Below are 27,405 nucleotides of genomic sequence, written 5' to 3'. Positions count from 1 at the left end.
GCCTAACATCTGGATTGACACTTAATAGTTCTTTCAGTGCAATTGAAATTACAGGTGTGAGACAGGCATTGTTGTCCAACCCATGGAAGATTAGAGAGCCACGTTGAGGAATCTTTGGTAGCTTGTATGTAGTACTTTGAGTTTTAAAACTGAAGAGAATGATTAGGTACAGAATTTTGAAGTTGAGTTTGACTTCCGCAAAGTTGGAATTCCACTGGCAACTTTCCTCTTTGAATGAAAAAGAGCTGTTCTTGGCCTGGACTCTGCAGAATGAGATGTGATCTTCAGTGAGAGTAGACTCAGCATCCTTGGGAGCAAGGTAGACATTGAACATCTGGTTGAATCCCCTTTGATTTGGCTTGCACTGGACTGCCAGGCCTTGGTACAAACTAGGGGTGTAAACAGGTCGGGTTTGGGTCAAAAAATGGTGCCCAAACCCGACCCGACGTGAACCCCGGGTTGGGTCGGGTCGGGACAAAAGTGAAAATTGACTGCCCAAACCCGACCCACGTTACAAGGAGTCGGGTCGGGGTCGGGTCCAGGTCGGGTCTCGGGTCAACCCGACATTTTATGCTGAGCAAATCTCAGAAATGAGTGCACAGTTTGTAAGCAAAAGAAATAAAGGAAAAATCCTGTGTATTGCTGTAGAATAGATGACAAGATATAAAAACAATGAAATGTTTAGGCCCCGTTTGGCAGCAATCATGCTATGTGATGTTGTGCACTTACCTAATGTGATGCACATCACTCTTGAATTTCATATATTTCAAGATAACACAAGTGTTTGGCTGCCACTTGCGTCATACAGCTTGCCTACATAACAAGCTCCATGGCCGGTAAATACCGGCCATCGAGCGTACATACCGGCAAGGCCAATCGAGTGTTTAACTCCTCTCAACGATGGCCGGTACACGGTCATCAAAGGGAATACAGAGTCCTACAGAGTCCCTTTTGGGGAACACATAGTCCCATCAATGACCATCGGTCATCAATGGGAATACATGGTCCCTTGGATGACCAATGGTCATCAAGGAGAATATGTACACAGTCCCTTCGATGACCGATGGTCATTGGGGAGAATACATAGTCCCTTCGATGACCAATGGTCATTGATGGCCGATTGTGTTGGATTGGTCATCAATCTCGATGACCGTTTCCATCGATTGGAGTGTGTACTCCGCTTGGTGACCGGTACAAAGTCTGTACCGGCCATCAAGGTGAGTAACAGAGGTGGAGTTGGGGGTGTGTTGTGTAAGGGTGCCAATATCACCCCAAATACACCCCCAGGGGTACTATATCGGAAATGGCGGGGATGATGAGGAGTAATGAGGAAACTCGTGATGACCCTCATAACTCCTCAAATCTGCCAAACATGCGAGTGATACGATATGGGCCTCGGTGAGGCCCGGTTATGGAAAAGCAGTGGTTATTACATAACATCACTGCTGCCAAACGGGGCCTTAGTCATCTGTGAGTTCTTCTGTTTCCAGAGAGTCCGGGTATAGGCCTTCATGGCCGCGGATCCAGTCTTGCGCACATACGAGGGCCTCGAGTGTTTCGGGCTTCATCCTTGTTTGGTAGTCACTGAGCACTCTCCCACCGGTTGAGAAGGCAGATTCCGAAGCAATCGAGGTCATCCAAACCATCAGCAAAGTTTTTGCCAGCTTTGAGAGGTTTGGAAATCCTCCCTGGTGGGTGCTCCACCAGGCAAGAACTGAAAATTTCCGAGATTCAGACACGACAGGTGGTTCTTGGAGGTACAGATCGAGCTCGGCAGTGGTTGATACAGCTTGGGTGGAGTGGATCTCTGTGATGTATTTCTTGAAGCGCATGTCAACATCATTGTCGTCTTGAGTTGATTTTTGTTGAGGTGGTTGACTAGCTGTGGATTCTTGATCCACATGCGAGTTAGTTTGCTTTGACAACAGCTCGTTAAACCAGGTAGAGAGCGTTTTTTTTATAGCAGTGACACTAATTGCTGCTTCGTCCGTACCGAGATTGTCAGCAAGAAGAAATTCTATCATCGCCAGTTTGCAGCAAGGATCAAAGATGAGGTTGATCGCCGCAAAGTCCTTCATCTTCTCCCAGTACTTGTCAAATTTCTCTTGCATCGGTGTAATTAAGTCGCTCAGGTCTGCTTGGCCATCCTTGAGGTTGTTTGCGCGCGCTTTGAGTTGTGTGTCGATAGTTTTCATGTATTTGTAGATGACATGCGCTGTTGGATAGTGTGTCATGGCCAGTTTGTTTGTAGCTAGCAGGCAGTAAAAGAGATAAACTGCTCATATAATGATATGAACATTCAGTGAAACAAAAGAAAAAACACTCACCCACATCAAAAATGGCCAAAAATTCCTTCATAGCAGATATCTCGTGCCACTCGGCGTTGGTCGGGCAGTTAGTGAAGTTGGCATCTTGCAAGGCCAAGTTATTGAATGCTTCCTTGTACGGAATTGCCGATTTCAACATCAGATATGTCGAGTTCCAGCGAGTCGGAACGTTGAGTGAGGGGAGCGCTTGTCCTTCTTTCATGTTAGCTAGGTTGATGGCCTCCTTGAAGAGCTGTTTGCAAGAGGGAGTGCTTCTAGTATATTGGACACCATCCCGGATCTTGTTGATGGCATAGGAGACATGCTTGAGGCCATCCTTAACGATAAGATTAATGACGTGAGCAGCACAACGAACATGGAAAAACTTTCCATTCATATCTGGCGGATCGGTGCTTCAATCTTTCAGAACTGAGCACACTTGAGCTAGGCCTGTATCGTTTGCTAGTGCATTGTCCACCGTTATAAAGCCGACCTTGTTGTAAATCTTCCATTCCGCAATAGTCGTAAGTAACTGTTCAGCGATTGCTATACCAGTATGAGGAGTTGTAAACTCCTTAAAACTAAGGATTTGTTTGCGGAGGTTCCAATCGGAATCGATGAAATGGCAAGTTATTACCATGTAGGGTGTCTGGTTTGATGAGGTCCAGACGTTGGTTGTCAGGGAAATCCGGTTGACTTTGCTAATATCTTTCACAAGCTGGGCTTTCATCGACTGATATAATTTGAGGGCCTTGGTTGTCGCGGTGCCACGGCTGAAGAGTGTGAATCGCGGTTGCAAGGAGTTCACAAACGCTCGGAATAGCGGCTGCTTGACTAGAGTGAACGGATGTTCGTGTGCAATTATCAACTTGATAAGTAGATCACGAGATTTCTCTTGAGAAAAATTCCACGTTGACGAAGAAGACACCAATCCGTCCGCAAGCTTCAGCAGAGACTGTTTGCTCTTTGTAGCATAGGAGCTACATTGTCCTAGGTGGCGCCAAAGGTGCTTCGTACCGTTTGTGCTTTTCCCATCCAACTCAGATAGACAATAGGCACATTTTGCCTTCACGTGTTTTCCTGGGGCGCAGCCGAGTATAAATCAATAAATTTCCTTTTTTCAAATTTGAAAAAAAAAAACATACCATGTGCCTTTTTCTTAAAATGCGTCCAGATATCACTGGTGGCCTTGCGCTTCCTTACGGCCGGATCAGATTCCGCATTTTGATCGGTAGGCTCGCTATCTCTTGGGTTCTTTGGAGTCTGGGATGTTCCTGGAGTCGCTAGGTTGTTCTGAGTCAAGGCAGAATCGGATTCCGGAACATGAACTTGAATGTCGTCGGATTCGTCGGATGATGAGGGAATGACATTCTTATTCGCTTGCTTGGTGGATCGCGCCATTCGTGATTGAGTAATTGGAGGTGTGGCGGTGAGACTCTCAAAGCGGGGACTCTGGATCGCAGAGCAACAGCCTCCTCAGGAGTCAGGGACCTTTCCTAATCGGGTCTTTGTCGGGTTCACGGGCCGACCCGAATGCAAAAAGCCCTGCCCAAACCCGACCCAATTATACAATCGGGTCTCAGCGGGTCGGGTCGGTTTCTCAAAGGGAGGCCAGAAGGCTGCCCAAACCCGACCCAAAACCCATCGGGTCTCGGGTCTTTGCGGGTCGACCCGACCCATTTACACCCCTAGTACAAACATTTCAAAAAATCAGCCGGTTGTAATGTATAAGTAATCTGGATGAAGTGGTTCCAGAAAATCCAACCGTCTTTCAAGAGCGGAGCTTGGTAAGCATTGTCCATGTCCAACTGGAAGACTGATTCTTCTGTTTCTGTGGATTCATCCTTTCCAGCTCATTCAGTTTTTGTAGTTGATTTTCTAGTCTGTTTTCTGTTTTCAGCTGTTTTTTCTTTCTCAGTTGGTTTGTCTTTTCCCGTTGAGGCCTTCAAGAAATCTGCTAATCAAACTGAGCACCCATACGCAATATTTGTTTGGTTGGTGCGGATAGGTGAGGTCAACATGGCTTTCTGCATTGCCCGCAACAAGATGATTCTCAAAACCAGTTCGCCTGAATTGTCTGAGATCAGTCCTTGTTGCATGAACGAAGTCAGAGCCTTGATGCAGGAAATGAGTCTGGAATCGTTGGCTGCGTGGCGGCCATAGACAAAGTGTATTGTGATGGGTACTCGCTGATCATTTGTTCGCGCGTAGGTGACATATACAAGCAATGAGCCATATGACTCAAACCCAACTCAGAATTCTGTGGCTGAATTGTACAGCCTAGCAAAGCAAAAATTTGAGCTTCTAATTGGGGTGTCAGAACTACGTGGGAGGCAAAGTAGGTTTTCGATGGCCATTTTTCTGGCATTTTCTGCAATCACATCAGTTTTGAGGGATTGTGGCGGCTTTTCGACCGTCTCGACGTAAATCCGAAAAAACGGGGTCCCGTAACTGAAAAGTCTTCGCAGTGATAGTAATTCGTCCCACGTCTCGGGTGGATTGCATTTCGTCGGCCCGCGCAGACCTCGGGGGAATTCTAGTCGAATTATGGGGGCGAAGGCAAAGGTAAATAACACACATAGTTTGCGAAAGTTGCATGAGTAAGCGAGTCTTTCCACTCATACTCGGCCCAATCAAGGCGGTATATGGGGCGAGATATTTCTCGGGCTCCCAATTTTTCATTCGCTGAGACATTCGAGGATCGGTTTCACAATTTGATCGTTCCTCAAGTATGGATGTTTGTAACCATCCTTCACGGGTTAGATATGCTGGAGGTCGGTTAGTTCTGGTTGCGCAGGATTTAGAAGTTTCTCTCCCGCCTCACGGGACGGGGCTGCGAGTGCCTCAAGCGTTTTTGGCGTAGAGATCGGGGGTTCTGCGGCAGCCAGTTTCGGATATCGATGAAAGAGCACAAGCCGGAGGAATTCCACATTCAACTCGTGATCTATTAACCAAGCAGATTCAAGCAAGATAGGGGAAAGAGCAAAATGCCACATTGATCTGCAAACTCCGATGACCGTTTGGGGAGGTACTCGGTCAAAAGCTTTAGCAAGGTCATCAGGATATTGGTTGACCTGGGACACTTCAAGTCCGAAAAAGTGAGCTGATGCGTGCGGAGCGCGATGACAAATGCAATTCAACATACGTACGTGAAGTTGCATTGAGCAATCTTGAGACCGAGTTTTAAGCGTCCTGGTCAAGTGGATGTAGTTCTTCATATCGACGTTGAACGATGGCTCGGTCCGATGGAACATTTCGACCTTGTGGGCTCGTCAGGTCCTCTGGTGATGGGTTCATGTTGGGAATCTGCGGGCAGATTAAGAGAACGTTAACACTATGCCGGGTATGGTTTCAACCATGAATCAATCAAAAGTAAACTTACGACGATGTAGCTGGAAGAGCCAAGGAGCAGGTGACGATGATGGCCGGGTCAAAAGGATTACTGAGGGACAATCCAGCAGGATCGGTCGTTTCAAAGGCCTTCTGAATGACAGTTGATATCTGTGTCGCCACCGAGACCAGGTCTGTTGAAGTTCTGGGGTAAATGTCATATTCAACAGGCTGGTTAGTCCAAAGGAAAAGTCAGGACATGGTGGATTAAAAATTTAGTTCATCGAAGTTCGGGTCCTCTCGGGCGGATCGCACTCGAACGGAGGGTACGGGGGTCCCCGCAAATTCGGCGGGAGCAAGAAACGGGCGTACCGATAACCTTGCTCGGTAGGATAACCCAACCCTTGATTGCTTCATTCAGAGAGTACTGTTTGTTTTCGGGTTTCAACAGTTCTGCATCCTTTTATTCAGCGCAACCTCCGACAAACGCCGTAGATTATGCAGTGAGCTGATGGGTGCGGCAATCTATTGGACGCGTCTTTCAATGCTTGTCCGTTGGCAGTGGCCATAGCCCTCTGAATTCTTCAGTGAATGCCACATGCAAATGTTCTCACTGTTTGGAAGTCCGTTGTTGTTTCTCTGGCAAAAATTAACATCATACACCCGACTTAAAAATATACTACAAAGTTGAAAGCAATAAACCAAATGTAAACGCGAATATAAACACTAATTGAGCCGGATGAAGACATGTGTGCCTTAGCATAGATAGGGCGGAATGAAGGAGACTTCTTTGCGAGGTTTAGAGTCATCCTTGCTCGGATACCGACTATCATGAGACAGATCAAATGCCGATGCCGATGCCGCCACCTAATCCGAGGCCAAACTGAGACACGGCCAAAATATAGCAAACATTCTAGACAAACCGGAAAAAGGGATCTTTCAAAAGATGTACGCCTAAGCCGAGCCCGCCACCTCCTCCGCCGTACCCTGCACCATACGCACCGCCATAAGCTTGGCCGTACCCTGCTCCATAACCTCGACCATAACCGCCGTTGTATCCAAAGCACCCTGCTCCGAATCCGCCATATCCACGACGATAGCCCGCTCCGTAGCGCCCATATCCAGCTCCGTAACCATAGCCTCCACCTCCCGCATAAGCCTGTTCAAAGATAGATTACTGGTGCGGTTGAGTGTGATTGGTCGAGCTTGCTAGTATAGCTCGATGGTTTAGCTGAAACCGGTGTTGTTGAAACGGCCGCGCTAAATTAGCTAAGCTAATTCCCAATTTTAGCTGCGATCCAAATTAGCCGCACCAGCTTCTCTAGGCTCAGGGCCTAACATCTATCTCCCCGCGGCCAAAGAAAGGGGCAACTGTACTGCGAAACTGGGAGAAGCAAAGGCTCAGGGGAGATGGATATCTGGTCTTCGTCTATAAAAAAGGGCACAGATCCGCTGGCAATCTGATTCTCCCCACCCACCTCTTCCACAGTCGCTGAAAACCACATCCTCCTTACACTCAGATATAACCCCAATAAATCCAATCAATCCTACCCTTAATCACTGAGACTGAATGGACTACTCTGGCTATGTTGAACACTACCACTGTAATCCCTCAGACGGGTACACATCTATATCCGCAGAGGACGGTCAGTTTTGGGGCCCTTCGCAGCCAATAAACCAGCGACTCCCTGCGTATTTCACCGTACCAGCACCGGCAAACCCAGCTGGACTGTTTCCGCCGATTGCACCGGGGGCAAATGCTCGTTTGAATAAACACACGCCTGGTTGGCAGTCTCTCAGGCGGGGCCACTTCTCCCAATATATTGGAGCGTAGTAATGTGTTATGTATGTGAATCAAGATCCAATTGTCCTACTGGTATACTACACTTATGTACATATTACAAGAGGAGATAACGACCAATTCCAACTAAAGTGGCATTAAAACACAAGCAGGCTGGAAAAATGGGGGAAAAAAGAACAAGATCAAGAGATTCGGTCGTATGACTGGCTGGAGGGGCCAGGGACCGGATCATGCTGCCCGTGGGAAGCAGGCACCATTTCGCGCTTGCAGGGTGCCTCTAGCACTTGAATCACGTTGTGTTTTTTCTTCAAGTGGTCGATATATGGCTGGCTCTCCAGGCATGCGAAGTCCGTCTTACACTGCTCGAAGTATTTGCATTTTTCTTGAAAATCATCGAATGAAGCAATTAAACAATGATCAGTAAAAAAGTAAGGAATCCAGAGGGGTTTGGAGTAAGAGGAACATACCTCTCTTCGTTGAAGCCTTCTGCTTTGTCTTCCGTTGCTTTGGTGCTGGCCCGTTGTGTTTTTTCCACATGTGCTTCGCCAGCTCATTGGGATTCTTGTAGTCCGCATTGCAAACTTTACAAACTGGTACAAGTCAAAAACAAAACAAAAATTATGAGTGCTGTTTTTTTTGCCTGCAGAAATGAATGCAAGATAAAACTAACACAAGGGCTTCGGATCGTGTCCGTGCTTCGTCCTAAGGTGATTCCTCAGGTTCCACAAATCTTGCCTCTCATACAGTTTCCCACAGCCAACACTGGGTCGCTACGCTACGCTATTTCAGCGCTACGCGTTAGCGTAGCGGCAAAAAGCGCCCATCTATTTTGCATAGCGTTAGCGCGCTGTTAGCGCCGCTACGCTGCGCTAATTTTCAGCGGCGCTACCAGCGCGCCAATTCTTTGTTAGCGTTAGCGCGCCGCTACAGTCGCTACGCTACGCTGCGCTGCGCTACAGCGCTTTTAGCGGAAAAAAAGCCCTTTTTTCCCGCTAGAGGCGCTGTAGCGCAGCGTAGCGCGCGCTCTTTTGTGCCCTGCATGCGTAGCGTTGGCGCAATTGCGCGCATCTGCGCTAACGCTACGCTATCAGCTGAAATAGCTGCGCACCGCGTGCGCGTAGCGTTAGCGCATATGCGTGCAATTGCGCTAACGCTACGCTAAAAAATAGCGCATTCGCGCTGCCCTACGCTACGCTAACCGCTATGGTTAGCGTAGCGACCCAGTGTTGCCACAGCCTTTTTCCCCACATTGCAATATGTCATTAGGTAACCTGTTCACATATTCGTCAACAATATCTTCGCCTGAATGCAAAACAAGAGTTAGTTCAAGTTTCTTCTATCTAAGTTTGTGATCGCGTTTCTGAGAACTTGGAGCGAAATGGATGAGTCACCTAGTCTGAGGGGTTTCTTTCTGGTTGATTGTTGGGTGTTGATGCTGTTGTCACAGAGTTGTATCAGCCATAATACGCAAGTCTTCATACATGTGAAAGCTCACGCTCTGAAGGTAGTGACGGGGAGGGTCCATAGGAGTCGTGACCTAGGCTGGTTGTGAAATAATCGGCTGGAGTAAAGATTAGGTCAGTCACTGAAATCTAACAATAACAATGTGGTCATCATGAAAACATGTTTGACTCACCGCCTGATCTTTGCAATGCGTCGAAGTTCGTGAAGTCCTGCGGTCCCATCGCCGCCCTGTATCCAGCCTCGCTTGCTGGCACCGATGCTAACGAGAAGTGTTTCCACAGAGACTCGAGTATTGTCAGTCATAATGCATACATCTAGATTGATATAAATGCTCACGGTATGGGGCCTGCGACAAGGGCGCGACTTCATCACCCGGAAAGGGGTCCGTAGTAAAGATTATAGCCACATCAATTCGTCAACAAAAATGTGGAAATAGTAGGAACATTGGCGCCTCACGATTTAACAAAGCTTGTGCAAGGATGTCAGTCTGCTCGGGTGAAAGCTTTTCCAGAAGCTTATATTTTACTCAGCGCAACCTCCAACACATAGATTATGTAGTGAGCTGATAGATGCGGCAATCGATTGGACGCGTCTTTCAATGCTTGTCCGTTGGCAGTGGCCATAGCCATCTGAATTCTTCAGTGAATGCCGCATGCAAATGTTCTCACTCATATTTATGTGTTTGAAAGTCCGTTGTTGTTTCTTTGACAAAAATTATCATCATACACCCGATTTACAAATGTGTTTGGAAGTCCGTTGTTGTTTCTCTGGCAAAAATTATCATCATACACCCGATTTACAAATATACTACAAAGTTGAAAGCAATAAACCCAATGAAAACGCGAATATAAACACTAATTGATCCGGATGAAGATGGGTGCCTTAGCATAGATAGGGCGGCATGAAGGATACTTCTTTGCGAGGTTTAGAGTCATCCTTGCTCGGATACCGACTATCATGAGACGGATCAAATGCCGATGCCGATGCCGCCACCTAATCCGAGGCCAAACTGAGACACCAAAATATAATCAGCAAACATTCTAGACAAACCGGGAAAGGGATCTTTCAAAAGACGTACGCCTAAGCCGAGCCCACCACCTCCTGCGCCGTACCCTGCACCATACGCACCGCCATAAGCTTGGCCGTACCCTGCTCCGTAACCTCGACCATAACCGCCGTTGTATCCACAGCACCCTGCTCCGAATCCGCCATATCCACGTGCTCCGAATCCGCCATATCCACGACGATAGCCCGCTCCGTAGCGGCCATATCCAGCTCCGTAACCATAGCCTCCACCTCCCCCATAAACCTGTTCAATGATAGATATTTAGTCGTCAGTTTTTGGGTGAATGGCCAACAATAAATCACAGCCCAAGAAACTCTATTGAGAGACTTACACCTCCGTTTCCAAAGCCGAAGGTCGGAACGGCTGTGACCGCTGGGGCGCTGAGGATGGTCGCCACAATTGAGACTAATCCGAAAGTGAACTTCATAGTTGCGATGTCGAAGGGCTTGGCGTAAATATGTGGGCGGGGTTTGGAATGCTGGTGCTGGATCTTATTTTCTGATAGTGAAGGAAGGTTCTGGTGTCTAGGCGATAGGAGTATCTGTGGATCCGGAGAGGTCGGATGGGTGAGGCAGGCAAGCTATGGGAATGAATGGATGGAGAATCAACAAATGCCTACCCAAGGTGTGCCTTTTATATCTGTTTTTCTGGCTGTGGCTTCGGGTGAAGAGAGCTAAAAAATTGGCCTCATCAAGCTGCTCAAAAACCGACCAGCAGTTGGACCAACCTGAGCTTCACGCATTGCCCGTGCTCTGCATCAACTGACAGCTATTAGTATAGATATTCTTCGGTGTGCAGCTGTGGACCAGCCAAAGTCATAGTCATACCGCCAGTTTACTATGGCGAGACTGGACTGCCCTAGCCCAAACCCACACCAACTCGGTTTGAAGTCAATTTTGCAAAGGACCTTGTTGGGGGCTTGCACAAACCAATGAGTGGCTTGGCTTGGGTTTCGCATTTGAATCCGGGTGGACTGGGCCAGGGCCAAAGCAACTTAGAATGCGTTGGAATGCCCTGCGAGTCTGACCAAGCGGGATAGCTGCAATTTCGCGTCGATGAGGTTAGCGTTTGTTCCAACCACGTTGGTTGGGAGACAGCACGGTGGAATCGGAACAGCGTTGCTTATTATTTGGGTTAGGACAGTGTATCTAACAGGTTTGGTCGGAAGATTGTTGTTAGCAGTGCAAGGGTTTGACTTTTAGGATTGGTGGGCGTTTTCATGCGACAGACAGCCTCAGGTTGTTCTAATACTACCCATCGCAGTGCAACCCATCGTGAAAATCACTTCCCAGGTAGTATTCACAGCCATTGATCACACATGAGTACTACTCTATGCAGCAATAGATCAAAGTGTTTTTGACAACAAGATCAATTCTGCTGAATATTCTCCCAATGCGCCCCATCATGGTAGATGTATGTACGATGAGAGAACTGCTGCACACATCATGAGATATGTATTGAAAGTGTGTTCTTCAATTGAACATTCCTGGGTCATATTGTTTGCATTGAATAGTCCTTTGAAAGTTAATTGTTGCAGGTTAGAGTGTACAAGCGGATAGAGCAGAAGAAGGGAAGATAATGCTTATGGGTTCATAGGAAGTGTACACAGAGTATGACATCCGAAGAGTTGTATCCGAAGTTAGAATTCGACGTATTCGTGTGAGTTTTTGGGAGGGAGATGATGAGACATTGGCGGAGACGATGGGCCGGGACTTGTGCTGGGGGCGTTGGTAGCCGAGTTTTCGGCGGCCCCGGCCATGAAGTATTCGACGAGATGGACGATGTTATAAGCGTCGTCGGCCCGGACTAGGAAGACGTAGATGATCCCTAGGGTACCGATGAGGATCGCCCATCTCAAGCCGACCAAGACATCTGTTTGTGGTGTGGTCACCGAGCCGCCCGCAGAGCAAGAGAGCTTGAGTCAGCAAGAGGCTTCTTCAGGAGGAGAGGCTCGATAGCTTGCCCATCAATGTCAGCGTCAACCGCTCCCCCTTCTCCCATGTCTCCAAGGCCACTTCCCGTTTCTCCCTCGAGCCAATCGCCGCATGCGAGACGTTCGAGTCCAGCCAGGTCTTCGACTCCAGATGGTAGACCATCAGCGTCGGCGCAAAGAGTACGTCCAGCCCCGAACATAACCCCACCCGGGACAGCGGGCGCGGGTCTTGCAGCAGGTCTACCTTCCCTGCCAGGATCTTCTTTACTAGTTCTTGCTCGAGCGGCGTTATGAAATCCATTTTATCTAGCTTGGCCGGCTTCTCTTCTTCCATACTTTTTTTTTTTCAAAAAAAAAAAAATATCAATGTCAACCTGGGGTGTGCCTGAAAGGATAAGCCAATCGCCACGCAACTTGCTGCCGTCCTCCCAAATCATGTTCACCCATGGTTTCTCTTTGGTCGACTTATCAAAATCCTGTTTGCTTGAATCGATGCTGATGTAGATGCATTTGAATCGGTGCGGGTTTCGGTGACACAGGTCCATGACATTCTGTTGGAACGAATCTCGGTCGTATTTCCATATAGCTGAGAAGAAGAAGCCGACCACCTGTTGGTTTGCAGAATTGCACATCGATCGGAATGGTTGTTCGTGCAGATGACCATCAGTCACTTTTGCTTTGGTTGGGGGACACGCTAAGCCAGATCATGGTTCGAGCTCCGTACTTTACAATCTCTAAAAAATAGCTTGGGATTCTTGATTGGTTTGCCGAACTGATCATTCAACAGTAACCGACACAAGATAGGATCTGGATGGCGGTCGGCTTCTGCGATCGTGTATTGCGATCCAGTGGTCGCCTTCGATTTCTCCACCCCATCCTCGTTCTTGGGCGACGACGACTTCTGATCGGTTGAGGGAGGTGTCATTACTGCGAGCTGTGGTTTATCACCGCCAAACAGCAACCGGCTGGCCTTAACGGCTGGGCATGACAATCGGGCGGGCGCGGCCCGCCCGCGCGCCAGCATGACTCCGACTCGTGTTGGCCGGAGACCGAGACTCCGCGAGTGCGGCGTGCGTCACACCCTAACTTAACACAAGTCCCCCTTGTTGTAACCTGACTGTTAGGTTACAGCTCTGTGACACTCGCCCTCCCACGAGACCACATTTGAGCCCGGGAACAAGCTGTAGAGCTTGTTCTATTACTTGCATTGTCATCATCTACGTTTCAGTCACTTCAGGTTATGAGCCTGTAAATCTCGCCATACTTTTATCTATCCCTATCTCTACTTCAATTAGGTAGCTTTGAATCAAGCGTAATCGTCCTGAATCTAACTTTATCATCCTTTTCGGCACGGGTATCCCAGCGCAGGGAGTAATCGCCCCGGAGAAATTTTTTTTCTTTCCCTCTCTTCATCCCTAAATCGTCACCGACTATTTTTTTCTTTCCATCATCGTCTTTCTTCTCCGGCACCCAGTGGTCCATAGGATCTTCCGAGGTATTCGAGTACCTGCAACTATTTGCTTGATTTTCTGAGTTCTTCCTCGCATTCCCTTAAACTTTCTCTGACGGAGGAAAAACAAGCACATTGCGATAAAGCGAAGCGGTACGCCAAAACCGTGAAATCTACTCCCTGGCACGGGGTAGGGCTTAGACACAATCTTGTGGATCCAAAGTCTACTCCCTCTCTTTTTCCTTTTCTGAAGAACTCAGACGATCAAGCAAGTAGTCTCAGACTGCTCGCTTGCTTCGGGTGACTCTTTGGTTTACCTCCCCGCCTTCTTGTCTTTCTCTGTTTTATGTCCAATCCCAACCAACCACCTCCCCCTTCTGGATCACTTCGCTGCACATCCACCTCCTCCGCTTGGTCCGGTCGCTCAATCGCAGAGCTCAGTGGTCAAGACCTCGTCGATGCCGTCACAGCATCGATTCGTGACACCCCCCACCGTCTGGAACAAATTTTTGGTCAAGTCCCCGGACCCAGCAACCAGCCTACGACCAAGTCAGCTCCCTTGCCGGGAGAAACCACAGTCATCGATCAACGGATCCCAGGTGCTTGGCAACAAGCTCGGCCAGCCACGCCCAGAAATCGATATTACCCCCAACTTCCCGCGCTTCCCAACCTCTTACCGTCCGACGCAGAAGTTGCTTTGACGGAGCGCCACTACGTACCTCTTCCCCGATCAACTTTTCGACAACCGATCTTTCCCCCACCAGCTCCTCCGCCGCCTCCTCCTCCCCCTCCCTCGTTTGCATCGCCGGTGCCGTCGCAAGAGGCTGAGTCTTCCTACAACATTGACGTTCCACCTTCCCCCCCTTCCCCTAATCACACACCCCCGGTCTCTTTCGCCATGGACCAACCGCCTCACCTGTCAGCATCCAGACGTGCAGCCGATCTAGCCGAGGCAAAAATTCAACTTGAAGAATCGAAGATCGTCGGCCAAGCTATTCAAGCAGCTACAACCAAGATTCCCAATCACGCCGTCCTTTCAGCTGATGGTTCCAACTTCGAACTCTGGCATCGGGAGCTAGGCGAGAAAGGTGGTATCCACCTGAACAACAAAGATTTCTTTGTTGAGAAGAATGGAAACTCGGTTCTCGAAAAGATCGGCCGAGCAATTTTTCTCGCGATGATTCACGAGTCGCTTAAGTCAGATGTTCATGATTCCGGTACCTGCTACGACATGTATCAGCTCATGTTCAAGAAGTTCAAGACAGTCAGTCGAGCCGCACAACTGGACGTCTTTTACCGTTTTATCGAGTTCAAAAATTCCGACAATCCTACCTCGGCTGGGGTGGCAGCACGACTGAAGGATCTTGCGACCGAGTGGAAGAACCTAAAGGTTGAACTGACTGCGGACGTTTTTATGGGTTTTATATTGCAAAGCAGTATCGGCAGAGATACCTCCATCGGCCAAGATTTCGACAGAAGAATCAAATTGGAGCTTCAAGCGTCCAAAGAAAGTGTCACACCAACCTTCGACAGACTTGTGCAAATCCTGTTGGCCTGCAAATTGCAAGACGATCATACTCGACCTTTGTCTCGACAAGTTATGTCTAGTGGAACGTCCCCAGCACTATTGAACACCGACAGCAATCTGCCGCCTTTCGATCAGGCAGCATTCCTAGCAGACATCCCGGAGTCTGAGTGGCCTGATGCTCTTCATTTTTTTCACGTCACAGCCAACAGGTGCTGGAGTTGCGGTGATAGTGCCCATTATCTTTGTGACTGCCCGACTAGAGCCAGATCCCAGCCAGTGAATCGACGACAAAGAGGACCCGGTGCTCTATCATACCGACCCCAAATCGTTCCTTGCGCGACATATCAGCAACCGCCTTTCCTGCCAATGATCAGTGCCGTGTACCCGCCACCGGTTTTGCCTTACGCCAACTCTCCCACCAACTTCCAACATCGACAACCGTCTTTTCCCCAGCAATTCTACCAACCAAATGCTCAACCATACCCCCCCGTTCAATTCCACCAACAGTCGATGCAACATCCTCAACAGCCATCGACTTACCGGCCGGCTGATTCTTACCGGCCTCAACCGAGTCAGACTCAACAACAACTGCCACCAGCCAATCGGTTCAAATCCGAGAATCAACGGGGGGGTGGGCCTTTGGCTAAGGAAGCGGAAGTGGAGGGACTTCCCAATGGCATCGCTGATGTGGATTTTGGGGCCATGACGGCTGAAATTGACGTAAGTACTGCAGCTATTGTCGACTCTGGGGCGACCCACAATCTCACCGGGGACAAGAGTCTCCTACATGATTTCCGAGTGCTCAAACGACCCATTGCTCTCAATGTAGCAACTGCGGGGTCTGGAGCCTATATATCAGGCGCAGGATCGCTTCATTTCCAAGGGCCGGACGGATCAACAATCACCATAAATGGAGTATTGTTCTGTGAGCAAGCGTCCTCTACTCTCATCTCGCTCGCGGCCCTCCGGAAGGCTGATTGGTCTTTTATATATAACCGAACAGCAGATTCGTTTGACATTTTTAACAAAGTCAATTGTCTTGTTTTCCAATGCCCGTTTGATCGCGATCGCAACCGCTGGTGCATCCCTTATCCGATGGTCAAACGTCGAGTCGATCTGGCCCCAACTTCTCTTCCAATTCACTCTCTCTGCTCTGTTACAGCTAGTGTCGTTCCAGTCTCTGTTTCTGCTGCTCCTGTCTCTTCTTCTCCAACATCAATAACCTCTCCTGTCACGTCATCAAACAATCGTCCTAAGTCTCCTTTTTCTGTTCTTTTGCCCGGCAAATCAAGGAATGAATTCCCAAGTCAATCATCAACTAATGAGAGTACAGTTTTGGTGACAGCGCCAAATGACCCGTTTATTACTCCATTCGAGCGGGTTTATCCGTCCTCCTGGAAGCCAGAGTCGCTTACAGACTCAGAAAAGGTTCTGCTCTTTTGGCACCGTATCTTCGGGCACGTTAGTCTCAGGAAAATCAGGTCACTGATAAAACAACGACTAGGTTTTGGCCTCCCCTCGGACTTGCCACCCGGAAAGATACATTGCCCAATCTGTGCAATCACCAAAAGTACAAGTCTAAATCCGCTGACAAGTACAATGAGGAAACCAGCCAGGTTGGAGATATTATGCACAGACCTCATGGGACCCTTTCCCGAAGAGGCTATTGACGGATCCAAATATCTTTTGACACTCCGAGACGTCACCACTGGCTATTCATATGTCAAGAGTTTGAAAGCCAAATCAGAGGCGAACGATGTTCTGATTGACATCATAAGGAAACTTGAAAAGCAGACAGGCAACTCTGTAAAAATCCTCCGTAGCGACAATGGGGGTGAGTTTGCAAACAAGACTTTCAATAATTTCCCCAAAGAAAAAGGGATCATCGCAGAAAGTTCACTGCCGTACCACCACTATCAGAACGGTGTGGTCGAACGATTCAATTGCACAGTTGCCGATATGGGGCGTACGGTCCTAAGTGATAGCCAACTGCCCAGGCATTTTTGGAGTTATGCTTTCCTCTGGGCGAACCATGTCTTGAACCGGGTGCCCAATAAGTCAAGCAAAGGAAAAACACCATATGAGGCGATGTTTGACCGTCCTCCAAATTTTGACACCTTTCGAATATTTGGCTCTAAAGCGTTTATCCATGTACCGGTGGAAAAGCGCAACAAACTCGACGATAGAGCAATGGAAGCATAGGTTGTGGCGCACTTGGAATCCAGCAAAGGATGGTTGTTCTACCTCCCTGCCACGAACAAATTTGTGTCGTCTGCAATGGTCCGTTTCGTGGATAGCATCCCGCAAGTCTCTCTGCCTAAAGTGGTTAGAACACCACCACCCAACCCTTTGTCTTCGGCAAATGCAATGTCTTTGGAGTTCATTGCCAGACAAATCAGTTTGGGCAATTTCATCAACGAGGTGGAGTTTGACAATCAAGAATTCCTAGTTGACGCTGTTCTGCAAAGTTGCGCTTTCTATGGCGTCAATATACCTAAGACCTACAAACAGGCAATGCGCGCCGAAGACAAAGCAGCCTGGGCAAATGCTATATCAGAAGAACTCTTGAACCTGCTTCAGATGGACGTCTGGGTTTCCAAACCCATGCCTGCAGGAGTGAAGCCTCTTGACGGTCGGTGGGTTTTTGCCAAAAAGTCTGGTGATGATGGAACCACCAAGCGCTACAAAGCTCGATATGTAGCCAAGGGATTTCGTCAAATAGCTGGAAAAGACTTCAACAAGACTTTTGCACCTACAGCCACGTTCGTCTCCCTGCGTTTGTTACTGACGATTGCTGCACGTTTCAACTGGCCGGTACACAGTTTTGATTTTGTGCCGCCTACCTCAATTGACCAATTGATGAAGAGGTGTGGGTCGCGCCACCTGAAGGAGTTGACTTACCAAAAGGCCATGCTTTTCTTTTGAAGAAAGCACTTTACGGGACACGCCAAGCGGCGCGATGCTGGTGGCTCCATTTGAGGGCTATCCTTGATAAACTAGGATACTCGCCATCTAAATATGACAATAGTCTCTACATCCTGCGACACGAATCTACAACTGGTGTTATTTGGATTCATGTTGACGATGGTGTCGTAACTGCCTCCAGCACTGCGTTGTTGAAACGCCTGGAAACGGATCTAAAGGACATTCTAAAAATCAAATGGTCTGAACAACTCGACTCTATTGTCGGGCTAAGCATTCAGCAAGTTCTGGAAGGTTTCATCCTATCTCAGCCCAAACTTATCAGGTCACTTTTGGAAGAAGAATGGGACGGAGTTCTAATGGCGAAAACTCCACTCCCGCCCAACTTCAACGCTTCAACAGAGGAAGGCGACCCGACCACATCATCTAACTATCTGCACGTTTTAGGTATTCTCAGTTACTTAGCGGTGGGAACGAGACCTGATATATCATTCTCTGTGAATTATCTGGCCCGTTTCTCGGCAAAACCAAGTGTCCTTCATTGGAAAGGAGTGAGACATCTAGTTAATTACATTGCTGGGAGCACTGACCAGCGACTTTGTCTTTTTACCGACAAAGATCCAAAAGCGCTAACTACTTACTGTGATGCCTCCTGGGGTGGCGAGTTTTCTAGATCTTCCTATGGGGTACTGATCCATTTTCTAGGTTGCCCGATCCTGTGGGTGGCGCGCCGGCAGACAACTGTCGCGGCCTCCACGTGCCATGCTGAATACATGGCCCTCGGCGCAGCGACGAGGCATACACTATGGATACGACACCTTCTGAAAGACATCCTGAAAACCGATTTTGTAGGTCATCTTCACTGCGACAACCAATTGGCTGTGCGGGTAGGTACGGATGACGCGTCAAACAAGCGTACCCGTCATACGGACAGAGACTTTTACATCACGAATGAGGCACTGTATCGGAAGCTGATAATGCTTTCTTGGATTCCGACTTCCGAGCAACAAGCTGATGTGTTCACTAAGAGTCTTCCCCCAGAACAGTTTAGGAAGATGCGAAGTTTTCTCTTGAGTCCCGGTTAACGGTTATTTTGTCATATTTTTTCTTCTTGTCTCTCTGCATCATATCATGTTTTTTTTCTTCTTCTCTCTTGATTTCTCCTTTCTTCAGTTTTTTTTTTCTTTTTCTTTTTCTTACATTTTTGTATGTAGGGTCTCGCGTCTGGGCGAGGGGGTGGCTGTTGTAACCTGACTGTTAGGTTACAGCTCTGTGACACTCGCCCTCCCACGAGACCACATTTGAGCCCGGGAACAAGCTGTAGAGCTTGTTCTATTACTTGCATTGTCATCATCTACGTTTCAGTCACTTCACCCCTGGTGGAAGGCTCGCTGTGGCTGGCTGCGAAGCGGCACCTCCCGCAGGGAAGGACTTGTATATTATCCCCAATTTCATAGGGGAGCAGAAAGTGTTTTTTAACTTTTTAATAGCTCTGCCCCCAGCACCTCCAAAGGTCTGAGCCACATCTGTCTGACCCTTTGGCATCTCCTCTACAATTCTGTCTCCTCAGAATTTTTTGTATCAACATCAATGTATTTTTAATAAACTAGGGAAATTGCGGCTGCGCCGCGTGAACTGAACCAAAATGGAAGTTTACAAATGGCACTATGTATGTGTATCATGTAAAGAGTTCCCTTGACTTGCAAACTTGTGTTAAACAGTCTACTTCTGCTCCCAATGGCCCAAAGGATAATGTGTTATTGTACCCACAGATTTATTTCTGAAAGTTTTGCACAATTCAATAATACTGGATGAGTATCAGGAAGAGGTCCAGAAGTAAATTGTACTGTGTACCTGAATTTGTATTGACAAGCAGCTGGTTTTGGTGGTTGGGATAGGAGATAGTACATATAATTGACCGGGATGACTGTGCTACCCATCTGGCAACAGCTTGGGAATCAAGCACTTGGGTCTGGAGATCAGGCAATATTTCCCACCATTGTCCAGTGGAGCGCACCACATCTAAGACACACATCTTTGCAGTCACCAAGATGGTTAGGTATTTCATTCCCCCAAAACATTATTAGATGTTGGTCAAATTCCAGGAAAGTCATTGTGACTTTCAATATGCTGTGGGAGGTTTATTTTCCGGTAGAGATAGTAGAGCTACAAACAGGTGGCAAAGCAAATAATGGATGGGTGGAAATGAAATTACTTGGCCATGACAGTGGTATTTGTATGATACCTGATGCTAGGGAGTGAGACTCATTTCTGGTCATGCTTCCCCGGAATTGGCAATGAGGACCCCGATCAACACAATCAACCCACATTATGGCAACTGGTGCCAGTGAATGTCTCTCAGGCACCATCATGTTTACTCGGACTCAGCAATCATGGCACTGATCAACACAATTCACTGCCAGCATAATTGGCTGGGTTGAGGTTATCCCAGTTAAACTGGGATACACTCAACCAATTTAAACTTGGGCAATCTCAACTGATGAAATATAAATCCAAGGTACCCCCCTTGGGTTTATATTAAATTGGTTGAGATCAACCAAGTTTAAATTGGTTGAGTGCATCCCAGTTAAACTGGGATGACTTCAACTCAGCCAAATATTCTGGCAGTGATTGACTTGCATGGACAGTGCATATTATGGACCTAGCTTTGCAGGAGTCAGTTGTGATGTTGATCTGGAGTCCAATTCCATTCAAGGAATACACAAAATTCAAAATTGTGTATCGCGTTTGGAACCGGATCTGGCGATTGAGAATAAAGCGTTTGTCGTGCTGGATGGTCTAAACATCCATATTTCATAATTTGCAAACTGTATGTGAGGGATTTGGCAAAAACCATGAGTGGAACGGGAAGTGGTCTTGTTTGCTGAAATTATCAAACCAACACAGTTGTTGAATGAATCTATAATAAATCTAGGTGAAAGTATAGTTGATAGCTTTTCTTTTCACCTCTGGAATACCAAGATTGTCCTGTAGCAAGAACAGATCCAAAATTAGGTATAACAATCACTACTATAGTGAACAGTTGTGGATTGAAGTTCATTTTTGGTCAAATACATGCGGATGACAGGTAATTCAACTATGAACCAATCATGGAGTGAACATTGTGTCCAGGAAGTTCCATTTGCAACATCAGAAGCGGCCGAGTTCTGCTAGTTGAGTTCAGGAGCGCTAAATTTGCATTCAATGGTATCAAAATTGCCCGTTCCCCATAGAATTGTGCATGACCACCATGATCAAGACTGCAACCTCGGAGACATCTGATCTCCACGTAAGTGAAATCACATTGGTAATGGGCCGGAGCAGCAAGGCCAAAAGCGGAAAGTGGTGGGAACTGCCTCCAAAAAAACTCTGTTCAGCATATCATCTAGAAGCATTCCTAATGAGGTATGTAAATCATTGCGGAAAAGCAGGGAGGACGGTTACGGAAAAATTGTGGATGTGGTATTGCCCATGTTTTTCAACTTACGGTGATCAGAGGACCCGCCTTAGGCAACTTTGAATGATCAGCAAAATGCTGTTTGGCCATGTCGGTGATCGCGGTCGTTTCATAACGCAAGGCGCTGCGGCCTACAATATGGCAGTGTGCGGCAAGTTTGTATCCTTTTCAGTTGATTGCTAAGTGTCTTGTCGGAGGAATTGCACATTGATTTTGTCAGTGGCGAATGCATTGGGCCATGCATGATCTGGATATGGAAGTTAGCCTGAATGTGTCAACTTGAATAGTGTTGTTCTTACTGGTTGGCATGCACAATGGTCATCGGTTTTGGAATTTTCTGAAAGTCCCAGGAAAGCAAATAGTTCAGTACTATTAGGTTCTATTTCATGAGGGGCGGGCATTGGACATTGGGCTTTGGAAGTGGTTGCCCAAATATGGAAATGGGTGAGTTGTGATGTGAATGGATTGGAAAACTACTACTTTTGCGACGAAGAGTTAGGCCAATTTCGTCGTCTGGCGTCAGGAATTGTGCATTTGGGTTGTTGGCTTGTCTGTTTTAGAAAAGCACAACGGAGTTTGGAACCGGTTATGGAGAGAAGCATTTCGTTTATAGAAACCCACACTGCAAAAAAAACTGTGTCAACTGTGAGCAGTTGACATGCGGCAACTCTGAGGAAGCTTGTGGTGTTACACCAGCCTTACTCAAGGTTTAACTCAACCCAAGCTTCAATGCACAGTCACTGTGCACCTTGCACAGTGACTGTGCCAAGAAAGGCACTTCTGCATTCATGTGGAGTTACAATGGCAGCTTGGCTTGAGTATCCTGCATGTCAACTGCAAGCAGTTGACCAAGTTATTTTTGCAGTGCCAGAGTTGAGGGTGATCTGATCAGGGGGGTTGTGACATTTGTTTGTTGTATTTCGGCAGCCGGAATTGAATGCCTTTGAAATGGAACAAAAGAACCGCGTGCTCTGCAACGGAGTGTCAAGGACCTGCGGAGAATAAAACAAAAGATTTGTGTGCTGTGGATCAAAATGCCGTCAACCCGCGCGGCTATAAATAGGTGCGTCGCCACTGCCTTTGATTTAATCATTTGAGTCACAGGGCCGGCAAAAGACAACACAACTATTTACTTATATCTGCTATCAACCATTTGAGTCACAGGGCCCTGAGAGGTATTGACTGGCTTTGCCATAATAGTCGTCCTCCCAGGTCGTTCCTTTATATTAAAAATCATTGATTACACCAACAAGTACTTTTTCCGCAACCCTATAAGGGGAAGTGCTGCGCGAAAAAAATTACTTGTTGACGTAATTAATGATTTTTAATTTTTGAAAAGTGACTTATCAAGAAATGGATCTGCACAAGGGTTCACAAGGCTGTATTGCTTGTAGATCCTGTGGACCAACACATCTGCATGCTTTCTAGGTTGCACACCACAGGCCATCCAGGACATCCATTGGTTGGATCAATGGTCGCACCTTTGGCTGTCCGACTCTTGCGTGGGGGGGGGTCCATCCTTTGGACAGACATTGTACTTCCCTTGTGTTGGATGGTTTGGACAGACCAGGGAACGTTCAGTGGATGATTGAAGGACCATCCGCTAGATGGCTCCAAACTGCAGCAGGCATAAAAAAATAAGTCATCACAGCCCCCCGCGTATGTTGCTGCTTGTAGACGGGGTCAAACATGCAAGCTGTTGCATATAACTAGCCCAGAGGCTCTTGCTCTCCCAACTACGCCACAACAACAACACCTGCAAACATGCCCACCTTCATCAAAGAAAGACTGCAACCAACAACACCCCTTCGCCATCCAACAGTCTATTGGACACTGTTGATCAAGGGTGTCCAAGGGGTTTTATTTTTGGTGTCCATTGGACACCCTCATGAATCAAGGGCGTCTGATGCACAGTGTTTCTTGTGTTCAATGGACACTCTCAACCAAGAGTGTCCGCTGGGCAACTTGTTTGGTGTCCATTGGATACTCCAGCTGGAGTGTCCAATTGTTGGAGCGCACATTTGCGTGAAAAGTGTCCATCGGACACTCCTGGTGTGGTGCTCCATTCCAAACCATAAGTAGTATTTTACTGTCTTCTTTTACATATATTCATCATTACATTGCCTATTACCCCACATCCTTTCACAAATACCGCATTATTATTGCATACTAGAGACCAAAGCGGCTCCGCTGCTGCAAACCCAAAATGTATTATCCCCCATTGGCAGGCTAGCCAGACTTGTTTTCTTGTGCAAGCTGCCTAGATCATCAAATTTCAATTTCACACTCTCAGTGAGATTGCTTTAACAGGGTTCAAGAAAAGATCAACCACTTGATGTTAACATGCTACACCTGTATTAACAATTGTTTAATGGGCATATTGATGATATGTGACACCCAGGGTGTCAACCCTTGAGACATTTAGAATGTCCAAGAGGGTTGCAAATACAATTATTATTATCATTAATGTAGTATACAATTTTATAATTATTATTATCATTAATGTAGTATACAATTTTATAATTATTATTATCATTGATGTAGTATACAATTTTATAAAAAGCGCGGGCGCAGAGAAGTGAGAGCGCTGAGCGCAGAGATAATGAATATGTAATGATATGTTATGTGCTATAGCCGCGCTATGGAGCGCGGGAACTGCAAGTAAGAGTAATGCATATATGCTTAAAGTAAGAACAACCACAAATAGTAGAAATACTCATCAAGAATTAACAAACATAGAAAAACAAGTAATGAGGAAAAACTTTGACATGTACGATGATACAATCACAACCAAAGACACGGAAGAGAGAACATTTATCTCTTCGAAAGAGTCAGAGAGAATCTCTCCTTGCCCCAGAGATGAACAGATCTAATTTTTACTCGACTTCCGACCAGAATTCGTAAACTAAAGGTAATTAATTACTACTTAGAACGACTCTACGCTAGACTACTGTATTACAGTACTCTAGTATAAGACTCCTTTATCTAGTATTTTGCTCAACATACGTTAACAAGTGGAATCGGATAATTATTGATATGAAATTCTCGTGACCTTACTCAGATCCGTAGAACTCGTTAAGCAATCATACTTAATAGAGATAGCGCTACCAGGAACTTACTCTGTAAGTTTAAATTCCTTATTCTCATCAAGAGTTATATTATACTACTCTCTGATAATTATATATTTCTCCTGAACTACTTCCCATTTCCTTACTCTTACTAAATATCCCTAAACCAACTACACTACAAAACTTTACCTCTGGGTTTTTTGGTACTAACCCTACCGTGCTATCTTAGCCGGAAAGAAACCAAAAAGATCTTATAAATATCTTAGATCTAACCTCCTATAGATTTCTATAGGAGAGGCTAGCTATAAGCAGCTTAACCAGTCTACAAAGACTAGACCGCTATACGCGCGATAAACATAAATATAAATCTCTTATCTTTTATCTTTTATTCTTTTCTCTTCCTATCTACCGTTGTATTTAGACCTCTTTAGTAATTATACATATATAATTACTAATACCTTGTCTAGCTAGTTCCCTACGCGGGTACGTCAGCTGACACAGGGATTCTAAAATTTGGTGGGATGGGGGTCAAAATTTGGGGCACATGTTATAAATTTGCCCCTTTATAGTGCACATGGGTTCATCCAAACAGGGCATCTCATATCAAAGCTTTTTATTGAAGATTGAGGGTTCTCTCTGCAGCCCTGAATTTGTAAATATCCAGCTCCAGTATTTTTAACATCAACTTTCATATTGTGATTAACTTATTGCAAAATATTACCTCCACTCAAGTCTCACTTGAAACCAGCCTACCCATTTATATCTTATCATTTGAGAGTGGTAACTCCAATATATGTGGAAAATGAGGTCACATGTAGCTGTTTTGTTTACCTGTAATATCCTAATATGATTATTTGATGTGCCTTGATGTGAATTCAGTTGTCTAAAAATAAGTTTGTGTAATGAGATGTGAGACGTGCTCCAAATCACAATGAGAATGGATGCACTTGATATGAATATTAATAACTATCATGTAATCTATCATCAACTCTGACTTTCTTCTACATACTGCTACTACCTTCCATTCCATTAATCAGCTTTGGGGGGAGGCACCAGGATTGAAACAATCAACAAGCTAACAAGAAGAAATTGGAAAGCATGTTTGGAATTAAGAAGGGAGTTGAGATGGATTAAGTTAAAATGACAGGTTGTTGATTAATATATATGTGTTTATTAGTGGATAGACAAAAACAGAGATTATCTTTCAGAGTTTTGAAATGAGGGCAAGTAGAGGAATCCATGGGGAGATGGTGGCTTTCCAAAAAAATATATACTCTTTGGAGGGAGACAGAGCTGAGAGATCGTCAACGCTCAACAGGCTGAGTTTAGTGGCCACGGCGCCGCAAAGACCGCGAGGAAGCGAGCGAAGCCTTGGGGGCAAAGAATTCAAAGAGGGTGGGCGCGAGCCTGAGGACGACGCGGGGAGGGTGGGCGCGAGCCTGAGGACGACGTGGGGAGGCTCGGCGTCCAGGACAATCGTCTCCAGCGTGGAGGAGTGGTGGGCTAGGTCTGTTTCACTGCAACGATTAAATGCTTGGACGGGCAGGTCCGACAACTCCACTGACCGGCTTCTCCGAGCAGTTTTTGGACATGTCGATCCGACATGAGGACTTGCTTGCCCAAGCAAATAGACCCGCCTTCTGCCTGCTCGGACAAGCCTGTTCAACAACTTGTCGGACGGCCATGTGCGAGAGCTCCTTGGAAAGGCCGGTCCGAGGACTCGTCGGACCTGCTGATCAGTGATCCGACCAGATAATTCAGGTAGTATTGGGAGCTGAACGGAGCCATGGAAAGAGATTGTGGTCCGTTTGAAATATGTGCATCAGAGGCTGCTTGCTCACCCATTGCTTCTCTTGAGTCTCCAGTTTTTTTTGGAGGGGGCGAAGAGGGAGAAGGAGACGTATGTGTGGATTCTCAGGCCCATTTCTGTTTAGAGAAGCCAAGGATCTGTGTGTTGGAGCGGCCGACAAAGGAGTGGGGGATGGTATTGAGGTGGGCAACAACACCTTTTCCTACTGCCCATCCTCAAACGCGCTCTGCAGAAAGTCGCGAGGAAGTTGAAGGGCAAGCAGGGTGTGGACCAGGAAGCTAACGAGCTCGTTGATGGCAAAGCTGAGGTCATGGGCCATGAGCCCGTCCACCCGGCGATTGAACAGCCACTTTTTGTACATGGTGATCAGGACTGGTTGACTGACTTTCTCCAAGCTTCAACTCAGCCTCTCACATCATCGGCGTGCGGGGCAAGTTTGGGATCCTTTCATGGTCGCAATTGGTAAAGGGTGAGAAGGTCAAGTTCAAAATATGGTTGGGTGAGGGTTGCTGGTCAACGCTGGACATAGCAACTGGACCAGTCAACGTGCAGGAAAGGGACAATGGCCACGGTGTGGCTTTTGGTGCAAGGGTACACAACGGTCTTGCATCCAATTGTAGTGGCTGGCACGGTCGCCTTGGAATTGATTACGTTAATGAGGGCCGCGGTGTGGCGTCTGCGTAGACGTGAGCGAGTGTCCTGGCCTGGCGAGGTTGAGAGCTTATAAAGAGGGGGGCCTGCTGTTGCAATTAATCCCCAGGCAATTGGAGATGCTGCACTTCCAGCTATCCATTGTCCTCAATCCCTCTGCTGTTGCACATGCGCAGTCTGAGGGGCAAAGAGTGGGCCCCCCACGGGTCTGCAGCCTTTGCTGCGGGCCGGGGGCCTTCACATCCATCACTTTTGACCCGTGCGCTTGATGCGGGCTGGGTGTTGAGCCTGGGGGCACGGCTTTGCAGCTGTTGGAAGGCTAGGTTGAGTGTGGTTAAATTTTTGTGTTTTTCTTTGTATGTTTGTTGATAGGCTAAGTTGCAGTATTTTTCTTTTTCATTTTTGTATCTTGGGGAAACCCATGATTTTTTTTTTTGTGATTTGATGTATTTATAGGGGGAACCCTTGATCTTTTTTTTTCAATTGTGGAAAAACTGTGTCTTTAATAAACTTGGATTCAGATTTTACGCCTCATTTCACCTATAGTCACTCATGCATAGTACACCCCTATCTTCAATGGTTCAATAGTTATAGAGGATATAAGACTTACAGAAAACCT

The 27,405-nt window shown here is 46.9% G+C and overlaps 5 protein-coding genes across 5 annotated transcripts; all 5 read right to left on the bottom strand.

Annotated features, from left to right (window-relative positions):
* Nucleotides 1-5,065: 5,065 nt before the first annotated feature.
* Nucleotides 5,066-5,560, bottom strand: PtA15_4A774 (uncharacterized protein; the record flags this gene model as incomplete). The annotated part of the gene is made up of 2 exons (XM_053168692.1): nt 5,066-5,380; nt 5,456-5,560. 2 exons carry the CDS (start codon nt 5,558-5,560, stop codon nt 5,066-5,068), a joined length of 420 nt encoding a protein of 139 aa, XP_053019876.1.
* A 39-nt stretch (nt 5,561-5,599) lies between these two features.
* Nucleotides 5,600-6,053, bottom strand: PtA15_4A773 (uncharacterized protein; the record flags this gene model as incomplete). The annotated part of the gene is made up of 3 exons (XM_053168691.1): nt 5,600-5,612; nt 5,689-5,867; nt 5,952-6,053. The coding sequence occupies 3 exons, from the start codon at nt 6,051-6,053 to the stop codon at nt 5,600-5,602; spliced, it is 294 nt and encodes a 97-aa protein (XP_053019875.1).
* Nucleotides 6,054-7,619: 1,566 nt separating this feature from the next.
* PtA15_4A772 (uncharacterized protein) lies at nt 7,620-9,122 on the bottom strand (the record flags this gene model as incomplete). The annotated part of the gene is made up of 4 exons (XM_053168690.1): nt 7,620-7,819; nt 7,905-8,027; nt 8,933-8,998; nt 9,074-9,122. 4 exons carry the CDS (start codon nt 9,120-9,122, stop codon nt 7,620-7,622), a joined length of 438 nt encoding a protein of 145 aa, XP_053019874.1.
* Nucleotides 9,123-9,868: 746 nt separating this feature from the next.
* Nucleotides 9,869-10,394, bottom strand: PtA15_4A771 (uncharacterized protein; the record flags this gene model as incomplete). Its single annotated transcript, XM_053168689.1, has 3 exons — nt 9,869-9,910; nt 9,980-10,210; nt 10,299-10,394. The coding sequence occupies 3 exons, from the start codon at nt 10,392-10,394 to the stop codon at nt 9,869-9,871; spliced, it is 369 nt and encodes a 122-aa protein (XP_053019873.1).
* Nucleotides 10,395-11,606: 1,212 nt separating this feature from the next.
* On the bottom strand, nt 11,607-12,825 carry PtA15_4A770 (uncharacterized protein; the record flags this gene model as incomplete). The annotated part of the gene is made up of 4 exons (XM_053168688.1): nt 11,607-11,839; nt 11,931-12,235; nt 12,315-12,508; nt 12,625-12,825. 4 exons carry the CDS (start codon nt 12,823-12,825, stop codon nt 11,607-11,609), a joined length of 933 nt encoding a protein of 310 aa, XP_053019872.1.
* Between the last annotated feature and the right edge of the window lie 14,580 nt (nt 12,826-27,405).

Source organism: Puccinia triticina, chromosome 4A (assembly GCF_026914185.1).
Source record: "Puccinia triticina chromosome 4A, complete sequence".
Taxonomy (NCBI): domain Eukaryota; kingdom Fungi; phylum Basidiomycota; class Pucciniomycetes; order Pucciniales; family Pucciniaceae; genus Puccinia; species Puccinia triticina.
Note: the sequence above shows the minus strand (reverse complement) of the source record. Positions and strands in the feature narration are given on the sequence as shown.